Raw genomic sequence first — 25,862 nt, forward strand, 5'->3', positions numbered from 1 at the left:
TTTGGGCAGAGAACAGAGTATGTTTTGGTATTAATGCAGGTAGAACATATAGTAATCCATGAGATTTAAAGTGAAAACGACATTTCTTCGGCTGTAATCTTTAGGTAGAGCTAAAGTGGTAATTGTGAATGGTGAGGAAATAATGACTGAGAAGTGATCGTGCTCTATTTAGAAGTACTGTAGCGTACTTGGACAAGGGGGACTGAGGTAATTCATGATTAACCTCACTTATGATAATCGATAAGGGAGCCGGGATAGCGCAGTCAGTATTGCGGCTGGCTACGGGGTCCGAGTTCGAGTTCAGGTAAGGTCAAGAATTTTCTCTTCTCCACGTTATCCAGACCGGCTCTGAGGTCCACCCAACTTCCTATCAAATGGGTACCGGGGACTATTTCCCAGGGGGGTAAAATCGGCGGGGGCTTAAAGCTGACCACTCACCTCCACCTAGTGCCGAGGTCAAGAAAATGTGGATCTATACATCCTCTCCCCAATATATCTTCATGGCGTAGTGCTTAATTAGTTAAGCACAGGGACAACTTCACCTTTTACTTTTATGATAATCGGTAACCTGCCTAATATTCGACGATCCATGAAGACCAAGTTTAGAAACTAAAATCGAATACACGACTATGCTCTCCACCTCACAGGTTCACACGACTAAGATACTGCTATTTTTAACAACGGGGAATCATAACGCCCAAAGAAAGAGTTACATCCAGTGGCATGATGTTCATTCCAGATTTGAACAGAAAAAAAAAACCGAAGAATATTTGCAATATTGATTCCCGTCCCTGATTCAAGATACATACTTTATACTGCGGGGAGGGGCGTTGTCCCCTCACCTAATTGTGCTACGTATGGTACATATAGATGGAGTAATTAAACAGAAATCCCGCTACTAGCTGCGAGCGACATCTGGTGGTGTGGGGTGATTAATAGAATGCGGCGCCGCAGCTCCATCTACAGATGATTCACCCCAACTGAACAGCCAACACAGTACGGGACAACATGACGGGATTTCAGGGCGACCGTTTTCTTTTAGGAACAGAAAATTGACTAAGAATCAAGAGGAAGAAAGAAAATGAGGAAGTGGAGGTCAAGATAAAGAAGGCGAAACAATAGAATAGGGGAAAAAATGACGAGATGGTGAAGATTATGGTCCTGTGGGCTGTGACGCCATGTAGTCAGGTATGTAAATACAAACGAAACATTTCGGTTGAACATCCTGACTCCTTCTTCGGTTGCAGTGAGTTCTTCCGAAACTTTGATGTATACGAGGCAGAGTCAGTAAATAGGTCACAAACGGATATAAAACGTAAAACATGTGACCGAACCTGGAAAAAAAAATACATTTATTTCTCGACATATCCTCCACCAACATTGATACACTTGTCCCATTGCTTTAGCAGTACGTCAAAACCCGCAACATGGAAGTATTTTGACTATTGTCGCAACCACTTCCGCACCTCCCACCTCCATTTCATCATCTGCGACTTTCGGACGTCCTTGAGAGAATTTCTGGACGCAGTTATGAACCGTTTTACGCGACAAACACTTCCCACCGTAACAGGAAACATTCTCTATGAATATCTTTTGCACTAAGTCCTTTTGCCCACAGAAAACGCAGAACAGAACGCATATCTTCGGTAATACATTCCCCAAGCTGATGGGAGCATGGCGGAAAAGCTCCACGCATTCTTACCTGCGTCACTGGATGCAACGACTGAAGAAATCAGGAAGTCTGGAGGAGCTGCTTGCCAGAGACGTTCTGGTGCGCTGTGTTGGTTGGAAGGGAGCGGTAGGTGGGGGGGGAGGGGTTGTATTAGTGTCAGTCAGGTCAGTGCACACGGTGACACACCAGAGGTGACACCGGTTCCCACCTCAGCGGAACAATGACGCAGGTGACTAGAGAGCGCTCAATTTCCGTAACTTTCCTTTTCATTTCTACAGAGTGTTCGAAATTTTGATAAATCCTATAGTCCTATCAAGAATAAAGGAAATGAGTGAAAATACATTTACCACGAGGCCAACGTTATTCAATACATTTTCAAAACTCATCTATCCAGATAATTCAGCAAATAGACTGACTACGGGCTAGATGACCGGTGTTTGATTCTCGGTTAGAGCACGGGTATGTTTCTGTTCGCCACCAACATCCCTCTATCGGCCCTGGAGCCCATCTAGTTTCACTTCCATAGGATCTCACTCGGGGATAATATCGTCGGAACACGAAATTAACCATTTACTTAACCCTAGCGCTGCGGTCAAGAATGCGTGGACATAAACCTCCGCTCAGTCGCATGTCTTCATGGTGTGATGCTGAAGCATAGGGACATATTAAGGTATGATGATTAGGTAAGCGTGGGGAGCCAGGATAGCAGTATAGCGACTGGCTACGGGCTGGATGGCGGAGGGGTCACAGTTCGAGTCCCGGTAACAGCGAGAATTCTCTTTCGTCCGCAGTGTCCGACCGCCTCTGGAGCCACCCACCCTCCTATCCAATGAGTACCGGGGGTGCTTTCGCTGACCACTCACCGGCAACTAGACCCAAGTTCAAGAATACGTGGATCTATGCATCCACTGCCCCATACGTCTTCATGGCGTAGTGCTTAATTAGTAGGTAAGAGTGCCAGCGTTTCAGGGGAACATACTGTCTCTATCGTCAGGCTGAAGTGGGGAGAAGATGGAAGAAGCGTGTTCCCCCAGAAAAACTGGTGACTCTCTACTAAACTACATGGCGTCATATCCAACCAATTCGATAGCGTCAGAGTCACGAATCTCGCAACTTTATACAGACAGTTTTCCTGAATCCTGCTCTAAACAGATGATCCACAATCTTTTCCTTCGCACTTCCGCACCAGAACAGCGGGTTGTTCTTTAGCTAACAACAATGACTTTTCTCTTTTTTGTTATCATATCTTAAGTATACTGCATCTAAAACATATCTGAGGTTGCATCATCATCAGGCAGTGACATGGATACTTATGTCATCATTAAAAATTTACTCGATTCTATTTCCAACGCACGTTGCAAACAGAAATCGCCATACCAGTATCGCGTTGAATACACAGGGACTTTTTCCTGTTAGGTTACCTACTCGAGGCATAACGTATTTTTTTTATTGCTAGTGGGGTGGGACTAAGTCCCTTGTACTGCGGTCACTTCTGGTCTATTGTACCAGCCCAAGATGATAGGTGAGGGTGATTGTGAAGCAATTGGTGGAATGAAGATTGGCAGGGGAAACCGAAGTACTCGGAGAAAACCTGCCCCAGCGCCACTTTTTCCACCACAAATCCCACTTTACGAGACCCGGGATCGAACTCGGGCCGCCGCGGTGGGAAGCCAGCGACTAACCTCTTGAGCTCTGGCGCGGCCCGAGGCGTAACGTATCCAAAAAGATGTTTTGGACAGAAAATAACATGATTTCATTCACCTCCAGAAAAATTAAAATTAAAAAACGGTTCCTTCCCTTCAACAAAGCAAACCATATGCAAATATATTTAATTATTTTTTCCAGTTAGAATATAAACCAGAATCCGCCATTGTTTTCAGTAAGTGTTCTCGTGTTCATTTGTTTTATTCTTCGTTAATTCCGTTCCCATGGTTACTAATCAGACGAATTCCATGAGTCAGAGCAAAGCTATACATATGCAAATGCAGGTGCGTTTGTTTCACACGAACCTAAAATACGGGAGATCTGTGAGTCACAGGGGCCTTGACCGAAAAAGGAACTGATCGTATTCACTGATGCGTATAATCCGCTCCTTATTGTTCTCCAAAGCTGCGTCATCCACGTGTCCAGAAATTAATAATCCATGCAGTAAGTCGAGCAGGGAATTTGTTTCAGAGTTCGTAAGCCTCAAATAAACCTCCCTGTCGATGGCTTTGGGAACAACTATAGGGATTTTGTGAGTAGGTTGGTATGCACTGACACATACGCTGGACATTTTCAGTCGTCTCTTTTCGGTTAGGGAAACAAAGTTTCGGAAGCTGGCTTTTATCTCCATTATCAGCTAAACGATTATACCTACGCCGTTCGGTCCAATAAATGAAGCAAATTTCCATTCCGTTATTATTATTATTATTATTATTATTATTATTATGTAGCCATATAAGGATCCGGTATAGCGACTAGCTACGGGTCGGACGACAGAAGGGTCCGAATTCGAGTCTCGGTAGGATCAAGAATTTTCTCCATGTTGTCCAGACCGGCTCTGGGGCCCACAAAGCCTCACATTCAATGGGTACCAAGAGCTCTTTCCCCGGGGGTAAAGCGGCCGGGGCGTGAAGCTGACCACTCACCTCGAATTAGTGCAGAGATCACGAAAACGTGGATCTATACATCCACTCACTCATACGAGTAAGTCTTCATGGCACAGTGCTTAATTCCTTCGTATGTGGGAGAACGCGGATTAAAATCTCGGCCGGAGGCAGGCATTCATGATCATTTTCGTGATTTTCCTCAATCTGTCCGGCAAAATACCGGGGTAGAACTCCAAATTAGACAATGAGATCTTCCTTTCAGCCTTCCCGTTCAAATTCATTATTCATTAATCGTATAGTGGCTCGGCGCAATATAATCTGAGCCCCTCAAAACATCAATTAATGTTATTATTATTAGTAGTAGTAGTAGTATATGGAGGGGAGCGCGGTAGCGTAGTTGGTTGAGGCACTATGCTACAAGCCGGAAGGTCGCAGATTCGTTTCCCGATTAAATTATTTGATTTTTCAATTGACTCAATCCTTCCAGCCGCACTATGGCCCTGGGGTCGACTCAGCCTCTAACAGAAATTAGTAACAGGAATTTTCCTGCCGGTAAAGGGAGGCCGGCCTCCGCGTAAGACTGACCTCACCACCATCTGTGAGCCGATTGTCTAGAAAATGTGGAAGCCTCGACGTCTCATAACTCTATGGGCCTTCAAAGCCTGTTTCAGGGATAGTTATACCCTTATTTTATCTTTTATTATTATTATATCGTTTCTATACTTTGCGTAATGCAATGTTTGCTTTGATGTTTGTTTTATTTGTAATTTTCTACCAAGGCTTGCCTGTAATAGGCGTTACTGCTGTTCTCAAGCAATTTAATTTAAGTATTATTAACATTATTGTCCTGACAACTATGCTGGCCGGTTTCGTAGCTTCTGGTAGTCTCCCAAGCCGGGCAGGTCAAAAATGATTATCCAGACAAAATGGGATATCCTGCCTTGGTCGTAGAGTTAATAACCCCAACCCGTAAAAAGCCTTAGTTGTTGGAAAGCTTTTAACATTATTGTCTTGATAACTATGCTGGCCGGTATCGTAGCTTCTGGTAGTCTCCCAAGCCGGACAGGTCAAAAATGACTATCCAGACAAAATGGGATATCCTGGGTTGGTCGTAGAGTTAATAACCCCAACCTGTAAAAAGCCTTAATTGTTGGAAAGCTTTTAACTATTGCAGCAGTTCGGAAATACCTAAAACGACCGAGCAAATCAAGTCACAGGATCGGAGCCAACAGCGAGCAATAGTAAAAGAGCCCAGAATTCACCATGGGCTGCAGCACCCGCAAAGAAAGAAGAAGAAGATTTAAATATTGGTACATGTTTTTCAGCAGAAAAGAAACTGAACTACCAGCAACACTCAAGGACTGAAAATGATGCCCAGTGACGCACTTAGACAATGATCGGCTGACTAAGCGTCCTCCAGGGTCGAATTTAATTACCAGAAAACGAAGCGCAAACATTCGAAGATGTCCCAGGTGCAAACAACATCAACCCAATTATCTAGCGGGCCGTGACCTCCTGCTTCCTCTACAAGCAGCCAGTCTCAAGACAGTAACTGCAACAATATACGCAAAGGTAACGTCGTCAATGTGCTTAATTAGTTAAGCACTAGGCCCTGAAGACGTATGGGGGAGTGGAGGTATAGCTGCACCTATCTTTACCTCGGAACTGGATGGAAGTGAGTGGTCAGTTTCACGTTCCTGCCGATTTATCCCCAGGGAAAGAGCACACGGTACCCATTTGATAGGAGGCTGGATGGGTCCACCAGGCGGTCTGGACGCTGTGAAGAAGAGAAACAATTTTGAGCTTCAATAATATACTTATTAATCGACATCGATTGAAGTTGCTTGTTTATTTAATTCCGTTCATTATTTCCTTACTTAAGGTGTTGTTATGTTATTTATATTAGTTTATGATTTATTTGACGACGCTTTAAACAGCTCAGAATATATAACGTCGAATGCTAGAATGATAAGTGAATAGTTTTTGTTTTCTTTTTATTTATTTATTTTAGGATATTTACAATCTACCCATAATGTACTAATACAGAGTAATAAGCAAATGTTAGAGCGTTGTGTGGCTTGTAGGGAGTATGATCCACTGGTGGGTTATCCTCCCTTGCCTAGAATAGGTCTTCTGGCCATTGACGTTTGAGTCTTCTGTTCACTAAGGGTTGGACGGCGAGTTCTTTTATTAGTTGGTTTTCGTGATCCACAGTGCGGTTTGTGTATTTGATGGCTTGTTTGTTTATGGCCTCATTTATATAAGGAACTCCAAGATCTTCGTGGAGAGTTTGATTTGATACGAACCATGGAGCGTTAGTTATGTAACGTAGTGTTTTTGATTGGAATGTTTGTAGGATTTTGGTGTTGGATGGTTTACTACAGCCCCACAGTTCTATACCATACGTCCATATGGGTGTGAGTATAGTCTTGTAAATGAGAAGTTTATTTTCCAATGATAGCTGGGATTTTTTACCAATTAACCAGCTCATGTTTCTCACTTTTGTTGATAGCTGTAATCTCTTGGCCCGGATATGGGTCTTCCATGTGAGCTTTTGATCAAGGTGAAGTCCAAGATATTTGACTGTGGAGTGTATAAGGATTGGTGCATTGTTTATTGTGATTTGTGGGCACGTGCTCCGTTTTGTGGTGAATGTTATTTGCACTGATTTTTTCGAAGTGGGTGAATTGGAAAGTATGCTAAAGGAAGTGGTAGTGGCCTAATTTAAGGTACTATCCGGAATCTTGATGAAACGACCGAGGAAACTCAAGATATGCCCCGAATGATCTGCGCAGCTGATTCCTCCGAAACGTTGGTCTCTTTCAAACTACACGGGGTCACAGAAGATATCGTGAACATCAAACAACCGAACAGAAGTAAGAGGTAGTCTAGCAGTGTTACAAATACAAAAACTCATCATCTCCATGGCACAAAACTGATGGTTTCTCATCTCGTGAATGAGTTCCCTGTAATTGTGTAAAGTTTAATTAGCGTCTTTCAGAAGCCCACCAAGCAGTCCAATCCCGCAGTACACATAGAAACCATTTTAATATTATTCCATTTACGCATACGACTTTGAAGTTGTCTCTTTCCTTGACATTTTCAGACGACATTGCTCATCTCTGATCTTCCCTCATTCTTACTATTCCACTCGTCATGTCCTTCTTAATGTGACCACTGAAGTGGTAATTTGACAAGTAATCTGGTCCTAGTTACATCACAACTTTCAACAGTACAGGGTCTCCTCACATAGTGCGCGGCAGTGTTTCTGCTAGGTCACGGGGGACTAAGTACCGTACATCTATTATATCACACATAAAGAGTCTGTTTCAGTTGCTGCTTATCTCGTTGCTCGCACTTGAAGACGATGTCAGAAGATCTGATTTATATGACAAAGCGCTGTTTACGTTGCACAACCCTTACATAGTTATTTTTATGAAGATACGTGCATGCTACATAACTTGGTCAAATCCGTTTAGAAAACTTGACTTTCAAAGGGAGTGTGGGTCACTCTTGTGACTCGTCTTCTTGAAGCTGAAATCTTACATAACCTGCTTTCGAACGGAATAGAACGCACCATGTAGGAGCCCTTGGTCTCGGCCGCTATTATGCAACGAACGTTTTGTTGTCCTTTCATCTCCGGGGAAACGCGTTTGTTGCTTAAGGTATTACTAAGCAACGGCCCACTGGTATTGCATTTCCATGGAAATGTACATTCCAGGTTCCTGTTGCACAGAAACTGAAATCTCGATATGCTTCATCTTCAAATACAAAGGACTTCGTGCTACTCTGCAATAAATACTCTATGTTGACTATGTATATTTTCTCATTTTATGTTCAAAAAGACAGGAGCCATTTTCACTCAACTGCAGGACCTGCTCTGCGCGTAAGATGAAGCATGGCAAGAAGTAGCGGGGTGGTGGCTGCATCCGCATTGTGAGAGGGAGGGAAGGTGACGCATAACAAGCAATGTCTTGCTATTACCATACACATCCCACGATCTTCATCTCAGACAGTTGACTTGGCTGGCACCTATTTACGTATGGTCCAAACGGGCCATGGGCCACGGCGACAAACTTTTGGAGGCGGAAACACTTTGACGGCAGCAAAATTTTTAGCACTGGACTTAGAACATTTCACGTGAGTTTTCAAATACAAGTCAGCAGAAGGTAGAGTTGTCCCTGTTATTAACTAATTAAGCACTTCACTATGAAGACGTATGGGGAAGTGGATGTAGATCCACATGTTCTGGATCTCAGCACTAGTTGCAGGTGAGTGGTCTGCTTTACTCCTCGGCCGCTTTATCCCTGGGGAAACAGCTCCGATACCCATTGTATAGGAGGTTGCGTGGACCCCAGAACCGGTCTAGATGACTTGGGGAAGAGAATATTCTTACCCCAACTGGGACTTGGACTCCGACCACTCGGTCGTCCAGCCCGTAGCCAGTCGCTGTACCGACTGCGCTATCCCGGCTCCTCTAGTTAGCAGATATTAATTTAAAATGCATTTTTATGTTTAATAGTGGTAAGAATTAAAGGCGTTAAGTTCTATGCCTTCACCTAAAGTTTTTACATATGTATGAGTATTCAGACAAAACAGGAATGGCACAGATATAACTTCGCACTTAAAATTACGAAGAAATTACTCTAATCAATTTTCTCCCGATATGTCATACATTTTGTAGCATATCTGTTTATTGCTAAGAGCCCAAAGGCGGCAAAATCAATTTGACCCAAGGAGCCAGAAAACATAAACCCGCCAGGAAGACTAGGCCAAATTCACAGCGTATTCTGCTGAGAAATTCCAGCTATAAAACATGAACAGGAATTGTTTTTAGGAGCTGAATCCATGAATCCTGACAGGTCGGACAGCACATCCGTTATTCGGTTGTTTCTAGGCATGTCCTACTACTACATCACCATAAATACGTGACAACAATACAATACGACTCAGGAATGCGGCAGCGCCGCGTATTGGTGACGTAACAACAATGGCTGACCACTGTCGTCATCAACTCTGACCGTTAGATTTTCCATGTAAGATGAAAAATGTGGACTATAAGGAATGTTGTAGTGTTCTCATGAGAAATTGCATTACTAGTTCATGCCATTTATTTAACGTGATCACCAGGGCCCGGATTTTGATGACCTGAAAATATTTAAAAATGACCTATAAAATGACCGAAAAATCCCCCCCAAAAATGACCTAAAATATGACCCAAAAATGTAATATGCAGGGCCCGGGTTTTCATGAAAAATATTTAAAAAAATGACCTATAAATTACCGAAAAAAAAATTACCTAAAATATGAACCAAAAATATAATATACAGGGCACGGATTTTGATGACCTGAAAATATTCAAAAAATTACCGAAAAAATCCAGAAAAATGACCCAAAGGAGAAAAGAGAGAACACTCCGCTTCCATGTTATTCACATTTCAGAAAACATATGAAGAAAAAAATCCCTAAAATGGCCAAAAATGACAAAAAAATTACCTATAAAGTTTACATTTCTGTAACCATCAGCTCATATCCGAGATTTATATATTTAAGAGCATCGCATAGGATACAAGGAAAAAAAGATGACATGTCATCAAAATCCGGGCCCTGGTGATCACAAACAAAAACTGTCTTTGAGTTGTGTTCAGGGACAGTTAAATACATTTACATCTTTACACACTATTTTCCACTTCAGTATCCTCACACCTAGGCCTAGATTTCTGTGTTGTGTCTCTTGTTAGGTTCTCTTCACCAATATGTTTCATGATGCTGCCTTGAATTCTGTGTGTTCTCTTCGTCTCGTCCTTCGTGGCTTAACCATCATAAAAACATTCAGTGAGGAGAAGAGACTGCGAAGTTCCTTACTGTGCATTTTCGTCTATTCCCCTGTCACGTTCTCTACCTTAGATCCAAATATTTTGCTCGTCCTCCTGCTCTCACAGACCTCCGACATGTTTGCTGTCATCAGAAACAGGACAGAGACAGAAATTGAAGTTTAACAAAACAAAGAGAGAATTTATCGTTCTGTTGATCGCAAAGTTTCTAGACAAAAGGCAGTGTTGTTCCTGTACTTAAATACTTAAGCGCTATTCCATGAAGACGTATGGGGGTGTGGTGGTGGATGTATGGATCCACACGTTCTTGACCTCGGCACTAGTTAGAACTGAGTGATCAGTTTCACACTCTGGCCGCTTTACTCCCCGGTACCTATTCAATAAGAGACTGGGTGGATTGTAGAAGCGTTCTGAAAGACGTGAAGAGAAGAAAACTCTTGTTCCTACCGGTACTCGAACTCCGAGCCCTCGGCGTTCAACCCGTAGCCATCCCGGCCCGATCCATGAAATAAAAGAATATGCCTAGGGTCCTATGGGTTGTAATAAAGTAAAGTTCGGAGAGAGCCCTCAGCTTACCGCCTGTTTCTACTGATTCATCTCTTAGCTTATTCTTAGACCCTGAAGATGGAAATATTATGTTCCTCTGAAACGTTTGGCTGTCCCCGAATTAGACGGCGTTACAACCAGATGACCGTTCTTCTAATAATCAGTTTCATGAGAACTGCGAATCCAGCATAAAACGGAAGGTTCTGGATTCTGGATGCGGTGCCACACGCCATGTTGAACCCTTTTCATGAATTCCTTCCATCTCTGTTCTATTCATCAGCGTGGGGCGTTCAACTACGAAGCGATCACGTAAACAGCTGACGATCACCGCTTCTTTCATTTCATGATTCATCAAGAAATGACAAACAGATGACTAAGAAACACTCTGCAGTCGGGAGGTCACTGAACCGAATTCCGGGGCGACACTTTGGCAGCTTAGCCATTTCGGTCAGGATGCAAGCCGCAAAAGGAAAACGTATATTCTCTGTGCTCAAAGTACTGCACCACGGAGGTGTATGGGGGTAACCTCGGTAGAACAGTAGATGGTTATGTGTGGTCAGGTTCAAGATCCGGCCGCTTTATCTTCCAGAAAAGACGCTGTGATAAGTGATAAGGTGTCCAATAGGCGCCATGACCTTCCTAGATTTGGGGGCTATGAAAAATAATTCTCTCGAAGAGTTCTATCTTCCGGGATATAACGCCGCGTAGTCCACTGAAAGTCAACCGATGTTTCAGTGAATACTGTCATGTATTTTAGGGTATGTGTGACTTATAGACGGGTTTTGGATTGATTGCCGGATTTGTTGCATACTTATACAATTTACTACACTTCACAAACCTCCATGTGACGCTTAAATCTTCCCTTCTCCATCATCTCAAGACACTCCCTCAGTTCTAATCCAGCCGAGTCGAATCGAGTCTTACGTTACGACCGACGGTCAGTCGTATCTTGAAATAAAACACCCATCTGGGGCTTACGACCAGATTTTTAGTACTGTCAGACAGTTGCGGGTTTGTTGATGTGTGGCGCTCTCTCTGATGAGAGGACAGGTCTGTCGTTTACAATTGCTGCTGGCTCTTGCCAGCGCAGTCATTCTCGGGTCCTAGTCCCGAGGGACTCGCGTCTATATTTTACTGTCTCAGATTCGAGACATCCCCTTTTGTCGCCTCCTTTGATTCTCAGGGCTACGGTGAAGGTATTCGACTCCGCTCCCACGCAGGATTAATTCAGCCGGTCTTGAATGTTCGCTATATATCTTCGGAGCGGCACTAACTGAAAACACCATTTCCTAATAATTCCTCTATTGTTGTAGAGGTGTGTTTACCTCACAGATGGATAGAAACGTTAGTTTTTCTGTTGTCGCTTGCGTGTTCGTTTGGGCGGGAAGCTGTTAAACGAGTCGCTGCCTAGCAATGAACGTCTACTCTAGCTCCGCTGTTCTAGCTTTTAAGCGTGCTGTCACAATATGTAGCTTCTATATCCAGGATCGAATAATAAGCCGAGCACGAAACCAGTTGTTCGCTACCTGACTCATGCTGGTTTCTTGCTTGGCTTATTCGTCGATACTGAAGATGAAGATGATGTATTCCTCAGAAAAGTCGATCGAATTTCAACGGACTACATTACCCTATATCCCAGAAGATAGAACTCTTCATAATCACCGCTGTGAGAACCTCAGATCCTACATGACCCTATATCCCAGAAGATAGAACTCTTCATAATCAACGCTGTGAGAACCTCAGATCCTACATGACCCTATATCCCAGAAGATAGAACTCTTCATAATCAACGCTGTGAGAACCTCAGATCCTACATGACCCTATATCCCAGAAGATAGAACTCTTCATAATCAACGCTGTGAGAACCTCAGATCCTACATGACCCTATATCCCAGAAGATAGAACTCTTCATAATCAACGCTGTGAGAACCTCAGATCCTAAACAATTCCTCTCGGGAAGTGGACCGAAGCAGATTGGGACAGGAATCTAACGGCGGGCTTCGTGCTCACGTGAACGCGGGAATTTCTTATGAGCCACCGAGACCGTTATTTCACAATATTTGTGAGCATTTATGTTGTGAGCAGGTGACAGAAGTCGGTTACAGATCTAGAGCTGATCATTCATTCATCAGTAGTCTGTCAAGACGACAGGTCCACAGTCTCTTCCAAAACAGTTCCTCCACTTGATGCGATCTAGAGCTTTCTCCTTCAAATGAGAATATCCTCTTCTGTCCCCAAGGTCATCCAGCATCTTCTTACGTCTTCTTCCTCGTCTTCTGGTCACTTCTATCCGCCCCTCTGTCTTTCCTTCAGTAACTTCTTTTAGAAGGCAGTTTCTGCGTAAAACATGACCCATCCAATTAGCATTCCGTTTTCTTATTTCGTGTAGGATATTCCTCTGCCCACTGACTCTAATTAACACTTCGTCATTTCTCACATAATCGGTCCAACTGATCTTCTCCATCCTTCTCCAACACCACATTTCGAAGCTTTCCAGGTGTTCCTGATCTACTGCCTTAAGTGTCCAAGTTTCAGCCCCATACAATCATAGCTGATCATAGGGTAGGAAATGCATAACAGTCATTGCGCCTTTGTTGCCTACCTTCTTAAATACATTTAAAATACCGTAAGACTTGTGGGGAAAAAATATATCAGGCATCAAACGCGTGGCTCATATTTCTTTACAACTTTCATTGTAATCCTCATGGGCAAAACATCCCTGTTCAAGCCACACCCTTCCTTAGAAGATTCTGTCAGATTTGTCGTGAATTAGACCATCCGGTTTCCACACACTTAGCAAAAATACTTTTTCTTTTATAGAGAAAGGTCGTCAGTTTTGCGTCCAACCCGCAACCTGGTGGACCAGGTCTCTGTATTTATATCCCCCAGCCAATCATAGTGACCGCACGATCTAAGGCAATGAACCGTCTTCGCCCGCTCGAACACTGGGGTCGTGGGTTCGAATCCCACTCGAGGCATGGATGTTTGTGTGCAGTTATTCTATGTTTGTGTTGTTCTGTGTGTAGATAGCGGCCTTTTTTTATTGCTAGTGGGGTGAGACTAAGTCCCTTGTACTGCGGCCACTTCTGGCCTATTGTACCAGCCCCAGATGATAGGTGAGGGTAATTGTGGAGCAATTGGAGGAATGAAGATTGGCAGGGGAAACCGAAGTACTCGGAGAAAACCTGCCCCAGCGCCACTTTGTCCACCACAAATCCCACTTGATCAGACCCGGGATCGAACCGGGGCCGCCGCGGTGAGAAGCCAGCGACTAACCGCTTGAGCTATGGCGCGTTAGATAGCGGCCTTGCAACGGGCTGATCCCCCGTCCAAGGAGTCCTGCCGACTATGTATAGGCTTAAGAAATGAAAAACATGGCCAAATTCGAAAGGGCTGTAGAGCCATAGAGGGAGACAGGCAGTAGATAGGGTGGCCTAGTTTTACTCCCAGGCATCGGCTTGCTTTTCCATCGCCTTCTACGACACACAGGGCTTCAGTGGAGGTATTCTAACCTGCCTCCACATAAGCGCTATAAAACTTTCACTAGACGTATTTTCTCTCCGACACATATTTAGCGAGAAATGCCGAAGTTGAGCACAGAAATACACTCACTGCTCTCGTCCTGAACCTGTTTCAACAACTTTTACTAAAACTTCCCAGTATGAAGGTCTATGGAAACCCGTTTACTAGCTCTCGAGTCATTACATATGTACAGACATAACGACGCTAACTGGTGTAATTTTTTACAACTTCTCGTTGCAATCGCGCCGAAACTTGACCTGATTATACGTGAGTTCGAACCCAACTATACACAGGTTCACGTGAGAAGCACGTGTCACGTAATGACAGAGCGATTTCTGAAGGCCGGCGAGAAACAGACAATGCAGGAGACGGTTGGTCAATGTGGACTGATGGGAATGGGTTGATTGTGGACTGCACAACCTGCGGGAATTCTCTGGCTATATTTGTGGATAATCTGAGGACATCAGTAGACTGCCGATCACAATGGTCGCACGGTCTAAGGCATGAACTGTCTAAACACAGGGATCATGGATTCGAATCCCACTCAAAGCATGAATGTTTGTCGGCGTTTCCGTTGTTGGTAGCGGCCCTGCAACGGACTGTAACTCCGTTCAAGGAGTCCTACCGACTGTCTTAGGATTAAGAAACTTAAGTGAAACGAAGCGTCTCACGGATGCCTCAGGGGGCCCATACACGTACGAGTCTGGTTCGCTAGTCCGACTCGGCTCGGGTTCCAATGAGCCAAACTCGTCCGTGTGTGGGTCGCCTTATGCTCCAAAGTGGGAGCAACAAGAGAGAAAAAGAGAGCGAATATACCGTCGAATGGTAGGATTATAGATGAATAATGAACCGGAAGAATTTAAAAGGAAGTGGTCGTGGTCTAATAGAAGCACTATCCCGGCATTAGTCTGCAGAGAGTGAAGAGAACTGCGAAAAATTTCGGTCACGATAGCCGAAATTCGAAACGGCGACCTCTGCACGCGAGTCTGCAGCGATACTGCTATACCAACAAATCAGATTTAGGTTTATTTTCTTGAAATGCTAATATAATCATACTACATCTTCACGCTATTCCCGTCTTTACCTAACATTCTAGTCTGTCTCACAACACAGTGTAAATCGTCTAAAACGTTTTTAAGGGAACGTCATGCCTTCAGAAGCTAACCTTACGGAAGAAAAGTCGCGCGTGTTCAACGAGAGCTCCGTTGTGGCTATTCTGGTTCACACCGTACGTTGAAAATGGCATCTAGTAACCTTCTGACGATGACGCAAGGATATACGCCACTACCTCATGATGACGCACCTTAAAAAATATTTCAAACGCATTTTCTATCCCAGAATTTTGTTATTGATTACTTGACTCGCTAGGGCTACACTTGCTTAGAATATTCTGCCATATTTTCCATACGCTTCAGATTTTGCAACAGTATTCTATTTACAGAGAAAGGTCGTCACCCTTGCATTCAACCCCCAACCTGGAGGGTCAGGTCCCCGTATTTATATCCCCCAGGAACGGGGTGGTCCTGTCATACTCCCAGGCACTAGGTTCCCTTTCCTTCGCCTTCTACGACTCGCAGGACTATGGTTGTGGAATACTGCCATGTTTTTAAAATCCCTGCGCCAGTTTGTTGAAACCCACAGACCTCTCAGAGAATGACGGAAGAGTCATACATTTCACCGTGGTGACTCCTACAAACGGATAACATCAGCAGACGTGGTGGGCTTTGTTTAGGCTTAGAAACTATCCATGACTCAGAGAATCCAGGAATCATTCCTGTCACGTGACTTTGCTATGACACAAAATGGCGCAATGCCTCACAAAGCGAGTTTAATTAAACGAAGACATTTCGTGCGGACGCACAGATGGCTCAAGTGTACTTCAGGACTTCTGGCATATCTGGTAAATATAGACTATTTTATTAATTATTTACATTTATACTGTGATATTCATTATATATCTTGCATCACACACAAATACAGTCTACAGGCATCAAGGGATACATCTCATCTTCGCAATGTTAATTATACTAAATTTAGACGCATTTTCCTAAACAACGGTAAGCTCTAGTGTTCAGAAGTTTAGCTTACGCGTAGTTGAGGTTTATCTCTATCTGCTGATATTATTTCTACATTCCGAAACAAAAATTTGTAATAACCCTCATACGTTTTGTGTAGAATTAGTACCGCCAAAATTAAAAATAAAATGTAATGTAAAATATCATGATTCTCTAACATATAGCCCCTGGTGACAGGCTGCATTCATCTGAGAAAGTTAACATTACGAAGTGCGAGCTTTCAATCTGTTCTTAACGTTGTAATTAAAATATAGTTAATCGCGCTGCGGATCATAATTAACAGAACACAAAAACCGTTTCTTTTTATTTACATTTCATATGATTTCAGTCTTGATGTGTCTGTTTGCATAACAAGTTTAAAGACGTATTTCATATGCATTCATCGGTGTTTTTGCTTGAAGCAATCAGTCTTTTTTCGCTTAGTGGGGGGTGGAGTCTACCTGGGTCCACTCGGCATGGCAACCACTGATTGGCCTATTGTAGCCTGCCCCGGGTGATTTTGATGATGGAGAATTTGGTGGAATGAAGATAGGCAGGGGAAACCGAACTACTCGGAGAAACCTACCCCAGCGCCACTTTGTCCACTACAAATCCCACTTGACCAGACCCGGGATCAAACCCTGGCCGCCGAGGTGGGAAGCCAGCGACTAATCGCTTCAACTAAGGCACGGCCAAGCAGTCTTAGGCTGAAAACCCACTCACGCGACAAGCCGCGCGCGGTTTGTTGAGTGTTGTCGCTCGCGGCCGTCATTTGTATTGCTTTTATGAGCCGCGCGCGGTTAAGTTTTGAAACGCGGCACACAGGCGTCAGAGCTGTCGCACGCCTAATATGTACAACTAACGGACGCGTGCGACAAAGAGCGGCTAGCCGCTCGCGACTAGTCGCGTCAGTGGGTTTTCAGCCTTACGCTATTTATAAGGTGGGAAAAACTTGTATTCATGAAGTGTGAATCTAAAGGCCGCCATATTGCTAATCTACCACAATTGTGCTATATACTGTTAAGTCATTCCTTGCTGAATTCTAACCTAAATATGATTAGAGACCCTTTGAATATGAAGCTCGCTGCAACACAAACAAATCTGCTAGTCATGGCATGGCCTCCTCTGTTTCTCTGCATATGATAAACGTATCTCAGTGAGCTCATCATGGGGGTGCCCAGTCTTATCACTAGATATCGCTGATAACGAAACATCTGGCCTCGATGTAAAATGACCAAATAAGGGCATGAAAAGAAGAACTCGAACTGCGCAACGTGTATTTTTTTCAGCTGTTTCATTATCTTTGAACAACGGGTCTGATCCACTGATGACGAATTGCGTATCAATTCTTACGCTAGTACAGGGATGTGTAATTTTCTTAACTCGGGGGCCAGATGTTGCTATTTGCAACTAACCGCGGGCTAGAGAATTTTGCGATGGTGGGGAGGAATGTTAAAAAATTCGAATTGAGGAAATATACTTTAAACTTCAATATTAACTGACCCATTCTGCAACCAGCCAAATACTAGGCCACAGATGAAGCCCCCTCCCCTCCAACTTTAAGACCTACGAGGTCATGTTGTGCTGCGTAGTCAGTCATGGCATAACTCGGGGGTGTTGATACAGAGTATGGAACAATGGTGGAATGGCGATCAGCAGGAGAAGCCCCGAAGAGAGTCTCAGGTGTATGTGCCACAGTGTTACATCCGCCCACCACGCATCTCACATAAAGTCACCCGGGATCGAACACGAGTCTCCTCGGTGAAAAGCCAGCGTCTAACCGCCTGAGCTATCCTCATTACCTCCAGCGAAATGTCAGTAGTGTATCTCAAATTAAACCATGGCGGCTTCCTTCTGCATTCTGATCCATGAGGTATTCGCTAATGAGCTCACAGCTCAACACCACATAATCCAAGCGACTGACAGCGTCGTTAGCCATTCTTTATTTTGTTTTCATTGTTTCTTTCTACTTTCTTTTCTTCCCCCAGCCTCCTCTCTCTTTTTGGTGCTGTCTTCCGTACCCCTTTTTATGTTCTCCATCTCGTTGTTCCATTCTGTCTCTCTTACTTTCATATTTTTAATTTTTTTTCTCTCTCTCTGTCCTTGTTGTTGTATTTGTTGCAGTTGTTTGTATTTCTCTGTAATTGTTGTAGTTGTTAATCGTATTTGGTTTGTATTCACTGTGGTAGGATGTCCTTATTGTTGTGTTTTGTGTATTGTGTTTTGTTTGAACGTGTTGTCACTTAGTGTAATGTGTGTTACTTGTCTGTTGTGTCCTATTGTGTACTACTGCCACCGGGCTAAAACCCAATTGCAGTATAATAAATAATGTAATGTAATGTAATATCATTCTGTTCTTCTCCCGTCTCTTCTTGTTCTTTTTCTTTTATAACTCGTCCATTTTGTCTCTCTTACTTTCATATCATTCTATTCTTCTTCCGTCCCTTCTGTTTCTTTCCCTTTCATACCGATCTTTTCTGTTCTTCTCCCTTCTCTTCTTGTTCCTTTTCATCCATAATCCGTTATTACTGTCATTTCTTTCATTCAACGAAATGTTTAACCTATATCTTAAACAAATGAACAACAAGACCCGTGAGGGATGCAAAACCGCGAGGAACTGTGTGAATTCTTTTGTTTTAGCCTTGAGGTTTTAGTTGCTTACAAACATTACGTCAGCACGTGTTCGTCTCTGACGTAAAGCGTGTGCTATATACAGTCAATTTAAGCGACCGATTTAGTTCTCTGCTGTTCGGGAGCCAACTTCATCTGCCTTATAATCTGCAACATAGATTCCGTGACCCAGTCTCAGACTAGCGTGATGACTGCGGTTTTATCGATACCACGACAGAGAGCAAGAGGGCTTCATCATGCTGAAGCAACATGAGACAGAAAAATCTGCGTCACAGATCGCCACCATTAATCACCGTTTATTTGACCATGAGAAACAGAAACAGGAGCAGTCATTTGTTTCCATTAATCTGACTAACGCTACAGATTACACGCATGCGTACTAATGATGTTACACAGGTGTTGCAAGTATCTCCGCCATGACTTACCAGAACAATATCTTCTTCCCAATGATTCAGGTGCTAGTACCAGTGCCTTTAATTTTGTCTGAGCTAAAACTGATTGTGTTCATATTCTGGGCCCTATTTATTTAATAAGACATATAAAAGTATATAAGGTATGCAGTTTACACAACAATATTCTGTATTTAAAAACAAAGAAGACAATGCTGTATCAACATTTGCTTTTAGTTTTTTTACAGACGCAACATGTTTCGACCCTTATACCAGGTTATCATCAGGCGTACAATGCTCCAGTTTCAGCTGTTGAATTGCAATTAATTATCATCTAACTCTTCAAATAAAATTCCTTATTGTGTCTTGAAATTATTTAAATGCATAAATTCATACCTTTCATGTTTTAATCTTTATTTTCTTATTTTAGTCTTTATATCTCTAATTTTAAATTAAATTTTATTATCTATGGATTTTCAGTTTTAAATTTTAACCAAGACTTAATATATGAATTTATGCTTTTAAATAATTTCAAGACACAATAAGGATCCTTATTTGAAGAATTAGATGATAATTAATTGAAATTAAACAGCTGAAACTGGAGCATTGTACGCCTGATGATGACCTTGTGTGAGGGTCGAAACATGTTGCGTCTGTAAAAACAAAAATAAAAACAAATGTTGATACAGTATTGGCTTCTTTGTTTTTAAATACAGAATATTGTTGTGTAGACTGCATACCTCATATAGTTTTATATATCTTACTCATAACACACAACAGGATGCGCACTATTAAGATTGTAAATGCTTATTTATTTAACTCATGACTTTAACCTCTCACACATTACGCACGAGATAGGTGTCTAATACTGCAACTTCTGCTCTGAACTTATTTAGTAGGCATAGTTTAATGATGCAATTATTGTGTTTCTCGACATTATCCGTCGTCCTGTTTTTATTTAAAACACACAACGTTTCGGAGACTGGATACTGTCTCTGTCTTCAGGTGGAACCTACTCACTTTGGCCCAGCCGATTGAGCTAGTCTCTGTCTCCCATCACAAGATATGACGCATAAACCAAGCACAACACAAACCATCCACGTGTGTTGAGACCTGTAAGATTTCTTCCACTGGTACGTTGGTGAACAGACTGACAACATGAAAACGTAAAAGGTAATCTTACAAGGTATGCTTGAAAAATCACAAGTAGCCCAACATGCGCGCGAAGAAAGCCGGTAAATATGTTGGAAAGAAGCGAAGGTCTTGCAGATTGAACATAACACCACCCACAGGAAATATAAGGAATCCGCCCACATGTCTCTGATAGATTACCGATCAGCCAACATAACTTGGACAGCTCTTCCATCTGGACTACCACTGTTGGAGCAGAAGTCAGAAAACTATATCTCCGCCCAGTGTAGACTGAGTAGGAAAACTGTGTTTTTATGTTGGTACCACACAGAGAATTTGTCTCTTTAGTGATGACATCGATCCTGATAGTATTCTGATTTTAACACCAATAGCCGTGAAATAGTGTATGGACATAGGTGCTAGGCCTGATGTGTGTGTAGTTTTTGTGATGTTTTTAATGTTTGTCTTAACTCTCGCAGGTGGTTTGTTCTGAGCTTGGTTTATATATCCTATTTTGTGTTGGTGCTGGTGTCCGGAGATAGGGACTAGTCCATCGGTTGGGGCCAACAGAGTAGGTTCCACTTGAAGAAGCAAACAGAATCCAGTCTCCGAAACATTGTGTTTTAAATAAAAGCAGAGGGATGGATAATGTTCAGAAACACAGTAATTGTATTAACATACCACAGTCACAAAAATTTTTATATCTTACTGAGATGTAACGATCTTTTAAATAACGGATTTTAATGAAACTTGACGCGAGCTACACGATTCAAATCTGCTGCCCAAACTTTTAAATCCCAATAGTGCACAACACCAACATGATGAGTGCGCGAATTTCTGATATGAGACACATCGGCGTCATCTAATGTTGGACACCTTTTGTTGTCTTGAACCGATAAATGCATTCTATTTTATATTATACAATAATTATATATTATATTACATAATACATTAATTTATATTATTATATTATATTATATTTCTGCTTAATAGTTGTAAAAAATCATTTTATGTAGGATCGTGAAATTCGGATTTCAGTTATGTCATGAATATATTCACAATTGTGAATGAAGAGTCTTTTTGTGGGATAAAATTACAATTCTACTGATGGTGCATAAATGTGAGGTTATGTTTGAAGAAGTAAAGAAACCGATTCTAGATCAAGATGTGTGTTACTTGAAAATAAACTTCTAGTTATAACCGCCATGTGTGGCTATGAATGCAAATATATGTAATGTATAAAACGAGATGTGATGTCAACCAAGAAAATGTCACAGACAACCATATTCTTTACGTGTAAGAACATGATGACTTCATTGCGCACTCTAAGGTTTCTCCAAGACAGCCACCTGGCTTATGACTACTAGAAGAGTTCTGTGTATTCACTTTCTCGTTCGGTTTGAACAGTATGTGGCGAACTCCCAGAGAGTAAATGGAGCTTAGGGCTGGAATAGCAGAAATATCCAGCGCGCTTTCTCTCTATGAAATGCCAGAACTAAACATTTGTATATATTTCTTGCTTCCCTGTTACTGTTACTACTCTTATATGACTCGGTCCAATGTAATCCTCCCAAAATTATGCCCCAGATCTATCTATGGCGCTAAAACCCTTGTGGACCTTGGCAAATTTTCAGTTTCGTAATCCATACACAGTCGTTACGACTCCCTGGACGGGGGATCAGCCCGTCACAAGCCCGCTGCCTACACAGAAAGCAACATAAACACAGAATAAACTCACACAGATATCCATGCATCGAGTGGGATTCGAACCCACGTTCCCAGCATTCGAGCGGACGAAGACGGTTCATACCTTAGACCGCGCGGCCACTGTGATCGGCTTAAGCTCCAGATGGGCAGTACAGCTTTCTCCTGTCCTTTGTTACCGCCCTCTCGATAATATTCAACAATGTTGTGTATTTGTTCTAACCTGTGACACATATGAGAGGTAAGTACGGTAAATTTGTCCCTGTACTTAATTAATTAAGCACTGTGCTATGAAGACATGGGGGAATGGAGGTATAGCTCACCATTCTTGTTCTCGGTACTAGATGGTGAGTGGTCAGCTCCACGCCCCGGCCGCTTTAGTCCCATGGAAATCGCCCCCCGTACCAGTTTCATAGGAAGCTGGGTGTTCCCCCAGATCCGGTCTGTAGAATTTGGAGAAGGGAAAAATATTGCCTCTGCCGGGATTTGAACTCCAGCCATCCAGCCCGTCGCTATCCCGATTTCATACAAGGGAGATAAGTACGAATAATTACACAGCCAGGCAGATCTCTGTTAAAGAATATTCTTACACTTCCATATTTTCCAAACACGAGAGAGCTCAGTCGGTGTAGCGACTGACCTACACGCTGGAAGATCATGTAATCAGGGTTCGATTCCCTGGTGATACACACAGTGTACATACCTGCTCTGGGGTCCACATAGCCTCTTATCAAATGGGTAGCAAGGGTTCGCTTCTAGGAATAAAGCGGTCGGAGCATGAAGCTGACCACTCATCTCTCCATCCAGAGCCGAGTTTAAGACTGCATAAGTTGTACCACCATGTCTATGTGAAATACTTAACTAAGCATAGGCACGACTTTACCTTTTATACCTTTATCATGATTCTAAGGGGCACGCGGTAGCGTAGTTGGTTGCGCCACTATGCTACAAACCGGAAGGTCGCGGGATCGAAACCCGATGAGGTGGGATTTTTCATCTGACCTAATCCTTCCTGCCGCTCTATGGCCCTGGGGTCGACTCAGCCTCTAACAGAAATGAGTATCAGGAATATTCCTGGGCGTATAGGGCGACCGGCGCATAAAGCTGACAACTTGACCGCCGTCTGTGAGCCGATTGTCTTGAACGTCTAGAAAATGTGGGAGCCTCGACCTCTCACAAACCTATGGGCCTCCACGACCTATAACGGGGATACCTCTAACTTTTTACCGTACCTTTATCACGATTCTAAACCTCATGTCTCTAAATTAAATGGCAGCTGTGTTGTTCCCCACCTAAAAACCTTCGCATGGCCAGCATGTTAGTATTATTGATGATAAAATGTGCTAAGTTGGATGTCCTTCAGTTGCATTACGTCTGTACAGTGAGAATGTTTGTCATATTTATGTCCTGTAACGAATCAGGACCGAGACACATGTAACTGAGCAACAAGATTCCGAAAAACCCTCCGAAATCCCAATAAAAATTGGCAGGACAGAATAAACAAAATTTTGTTTACATTTTTCATTGGTTTTAACGCAAAATGTATTTCATTTGTGATTAGTTCTCCCCATAAGTTGCAGGATGTCTCAAAACTCGTTCGTTTGCTCCAGCGGTACCACAAAATTAAGGTACACTAAGTCCCTTCGGTTTATGTTTCGCGCATTACAAAACGCCGACCAAAATAACGCAGTCCTATGTTCGCGTATTGTGAAACGCAAACGTCACGACAATCGATCAATAGCAGTTTCACCTCGAAGCCATACAGTTGCGCAATGCAATCCGTACATCTTCTTGGTAGTTTTAATGATTAATCCAGCCTACAATTGTTGAGACCGTGTTGACGTCACACACACACACACACACACACTGGCCTTCGCGTTAGTTCCGCATTCACTTCCTTCCGTGCGCAGTTTCCTGCTCTGAAAGAACAGTGTGGTGTCCAATGTCAGACAATGAAGACAACAAACGCAGTGCGAAGCATTCTCTCTCTCAACTCTGCGCTTAAACGTGAGTATTCTTTATATCGGGTTTATCTTGTTGTATCCAGTTCGAGATACGTGGGCTATCGATACACGTAAGCTATCGATAGTTCAATTACTTGTACGTCACACATAACACTTCGCGATGAAATCAGTGAAGCAAATGAAACGAGTTAGTAAAATGAGCGTATCAGTTCGGGTTACATAGCCATTTTTTTTTAAAGTAACAGTCTGTATGGAGAAACTCGCGGATGTTATAAATACAAACATATATGCAAATTTGACGGTCTTATTGCATATGTCTGTGAGCAGACTTCCGGTATTCATATCTAAAAGTTTCAAGACATAACCTCAAAATGTTCGTGATTCAAACGCGCAAGAGAAAGACTTCATTCGAAATTTTTAGTCGCAAAATCACTTCAGAGACCTATACGTAGATGTGAGGGTAAGTTTTGTATTATAATTATTTCTAAAGAAGCAGAGGTGGAGAATGTGGACTGTATTCGTTTGCATCTGAACAAATTCCAGCTAAGGGCTTTAGTGAAGTTGGTAATGAACCTGCCGGTTCCATAAGTGGCAGGGATTTTTGAGCGACGATAAGCTTCTCACGAAGGGCATTACTGTGTGATGTTCGTTGGTTTGCTCATATATTAGCTGCTTCTAGTGGTCAGAGTTCCTGCCTACTGATCCAGAACTTCTGGGTTCGTTTCTTGGCGCTACCAGATTTTCTGAGAAGTAGTGGGTCTGGAACGGGGCCCACTCAGCCTCGTGAGGATAATTGAGCAGCTATTTCAAGGAAATAGCGGCTCAGGTCTAGAAAACGGAGATTAACGGCCGTGGGGATTTTTTCCATTGTAGAAAATATATTGTAAATTCAAAAAAGGCCTTGGCAATGCCCATCCGGCCTTCTGTAGCACATTTTTATAAATATCTTATTCTATAATAGCGGTGGCCGGTCACGGTAGCCGGGCGATCTAAGGCATGCACTGTCTTCGCTCGCTCGGAAGCAGGGATCGTGGGTTCGAATCCCACTAAGGGCATGGATGTTTGTGTGCGTTTTTCTGTGTTTGTATACAGGTAGAGGTCTTGCGACGAGCTGATTACCCGCCCAAGGAATCCTACCGCATGTCTAAGATCTAGTAAACCGAAGTGAAACGGAGAGTTTCATGGAGGTAGGCCTAGGTCCATATGAGGGCTGTAGCGTCAATGAAAAAAAAAATAGTGGTAACACCGCGGTACTTAATATACTATAGATCTTAACTTAAATCTGAGAGTATCCTGTTAATAATCAGTTCAATTACTTCTTTTACTTTTTTTACATATCTGTTTTGTATAAATATAGGAATTGTGTTTATGAAGTAAGAGACGCCTTGCAGAAATCTTTTTTCTTCTAGCCTTAAGAGCTTTGTAACTGAGTTTGGGTATTCTTTTTTGCGGTTCCCAGGCAAAATGTTTATCACTGTTGCCCCTTGTTCCTCGTACAGTTTACAGTCCCAGAAGATATGTTCCTCCGTTTGCAGCCCGTCACCACACTCGCATTCGGCCGTGAACACAACGTTAAATCTGTTTAGGCTGGCTGTAAGACTGCTGTGTCCCGCTTTCGTACGGCTTACCGACACGAAGGCACGGCGGTTCATTTTTACCTGTCAGAACCACGGAGGCGAGCCATTCTTGTAGTACCTTTAAAGTAGCTTTCTCCTCTGTCCGGTTTGGTGTTTTGACAAAATCGGGGAAGTTATCTCTGCCTTTCTTTTTCCCACTGCGTTTTAAGATCTGCAACTCGTAATAATAATTAACTATCTCTGCCTA

The 25,862-nt window shown here is 42.8% G+C and overlaps 2 protein-coding genes across 3 annotated transcripts in view; one reads left to right on the forward strand and one right to left on the reverse strand.

The window, feature by feature from the left end:
- The window catches only part of LOC111863878, a 478,046-nt gene that overhangs the window by 255,035 nt on the left and 197,149 nt on the right, over nucleotides 1–25,862 (reverse strand). The window lies entirely within an intron of this gene.
- The window catches only part of LOC111863881 (dual specificity protein phosphatase 10), a 131,275-nt gene continuing 121,405 nt past the window's right edge, over nucleotides 15,993–25,862 (forward strand). Inside the window, exon 1 of one of the 2 annotated variants that reach the window (XM_023850671.2) lies at nucleotides 15,993–16,065. In XM_023850671.2, the coding sequence (XP_023706439.1) occupies nucleotides 16,029–16,065 (37 nt within the window). In that variant the 5' untranslated portion in view covers nucleotides 15,993–16,028. Of the gene's footprint in view, nucleotides 16,066–23,994; nucleotides 24,082–25,862 lie in introns of those variants that run through there. The other variant, XM_023850670.2, reaches the window with a different exon arrangement.

Source organism: Cryptotermes secundus, unplaced genomic scaffold, assembly GCF_002891405.2.
Source record: "Cryptotermes secundus unplaced genomic scaffold, Csec_1.0 scaffold171, whole genome shotgun sequence".
Lineage (NCBI taxonomy): Eukaryota > Metazoa > Arthropoda > Insecta > Blattodea > Kalotermitidae > Cryptotermes > Cryptotermes secundus.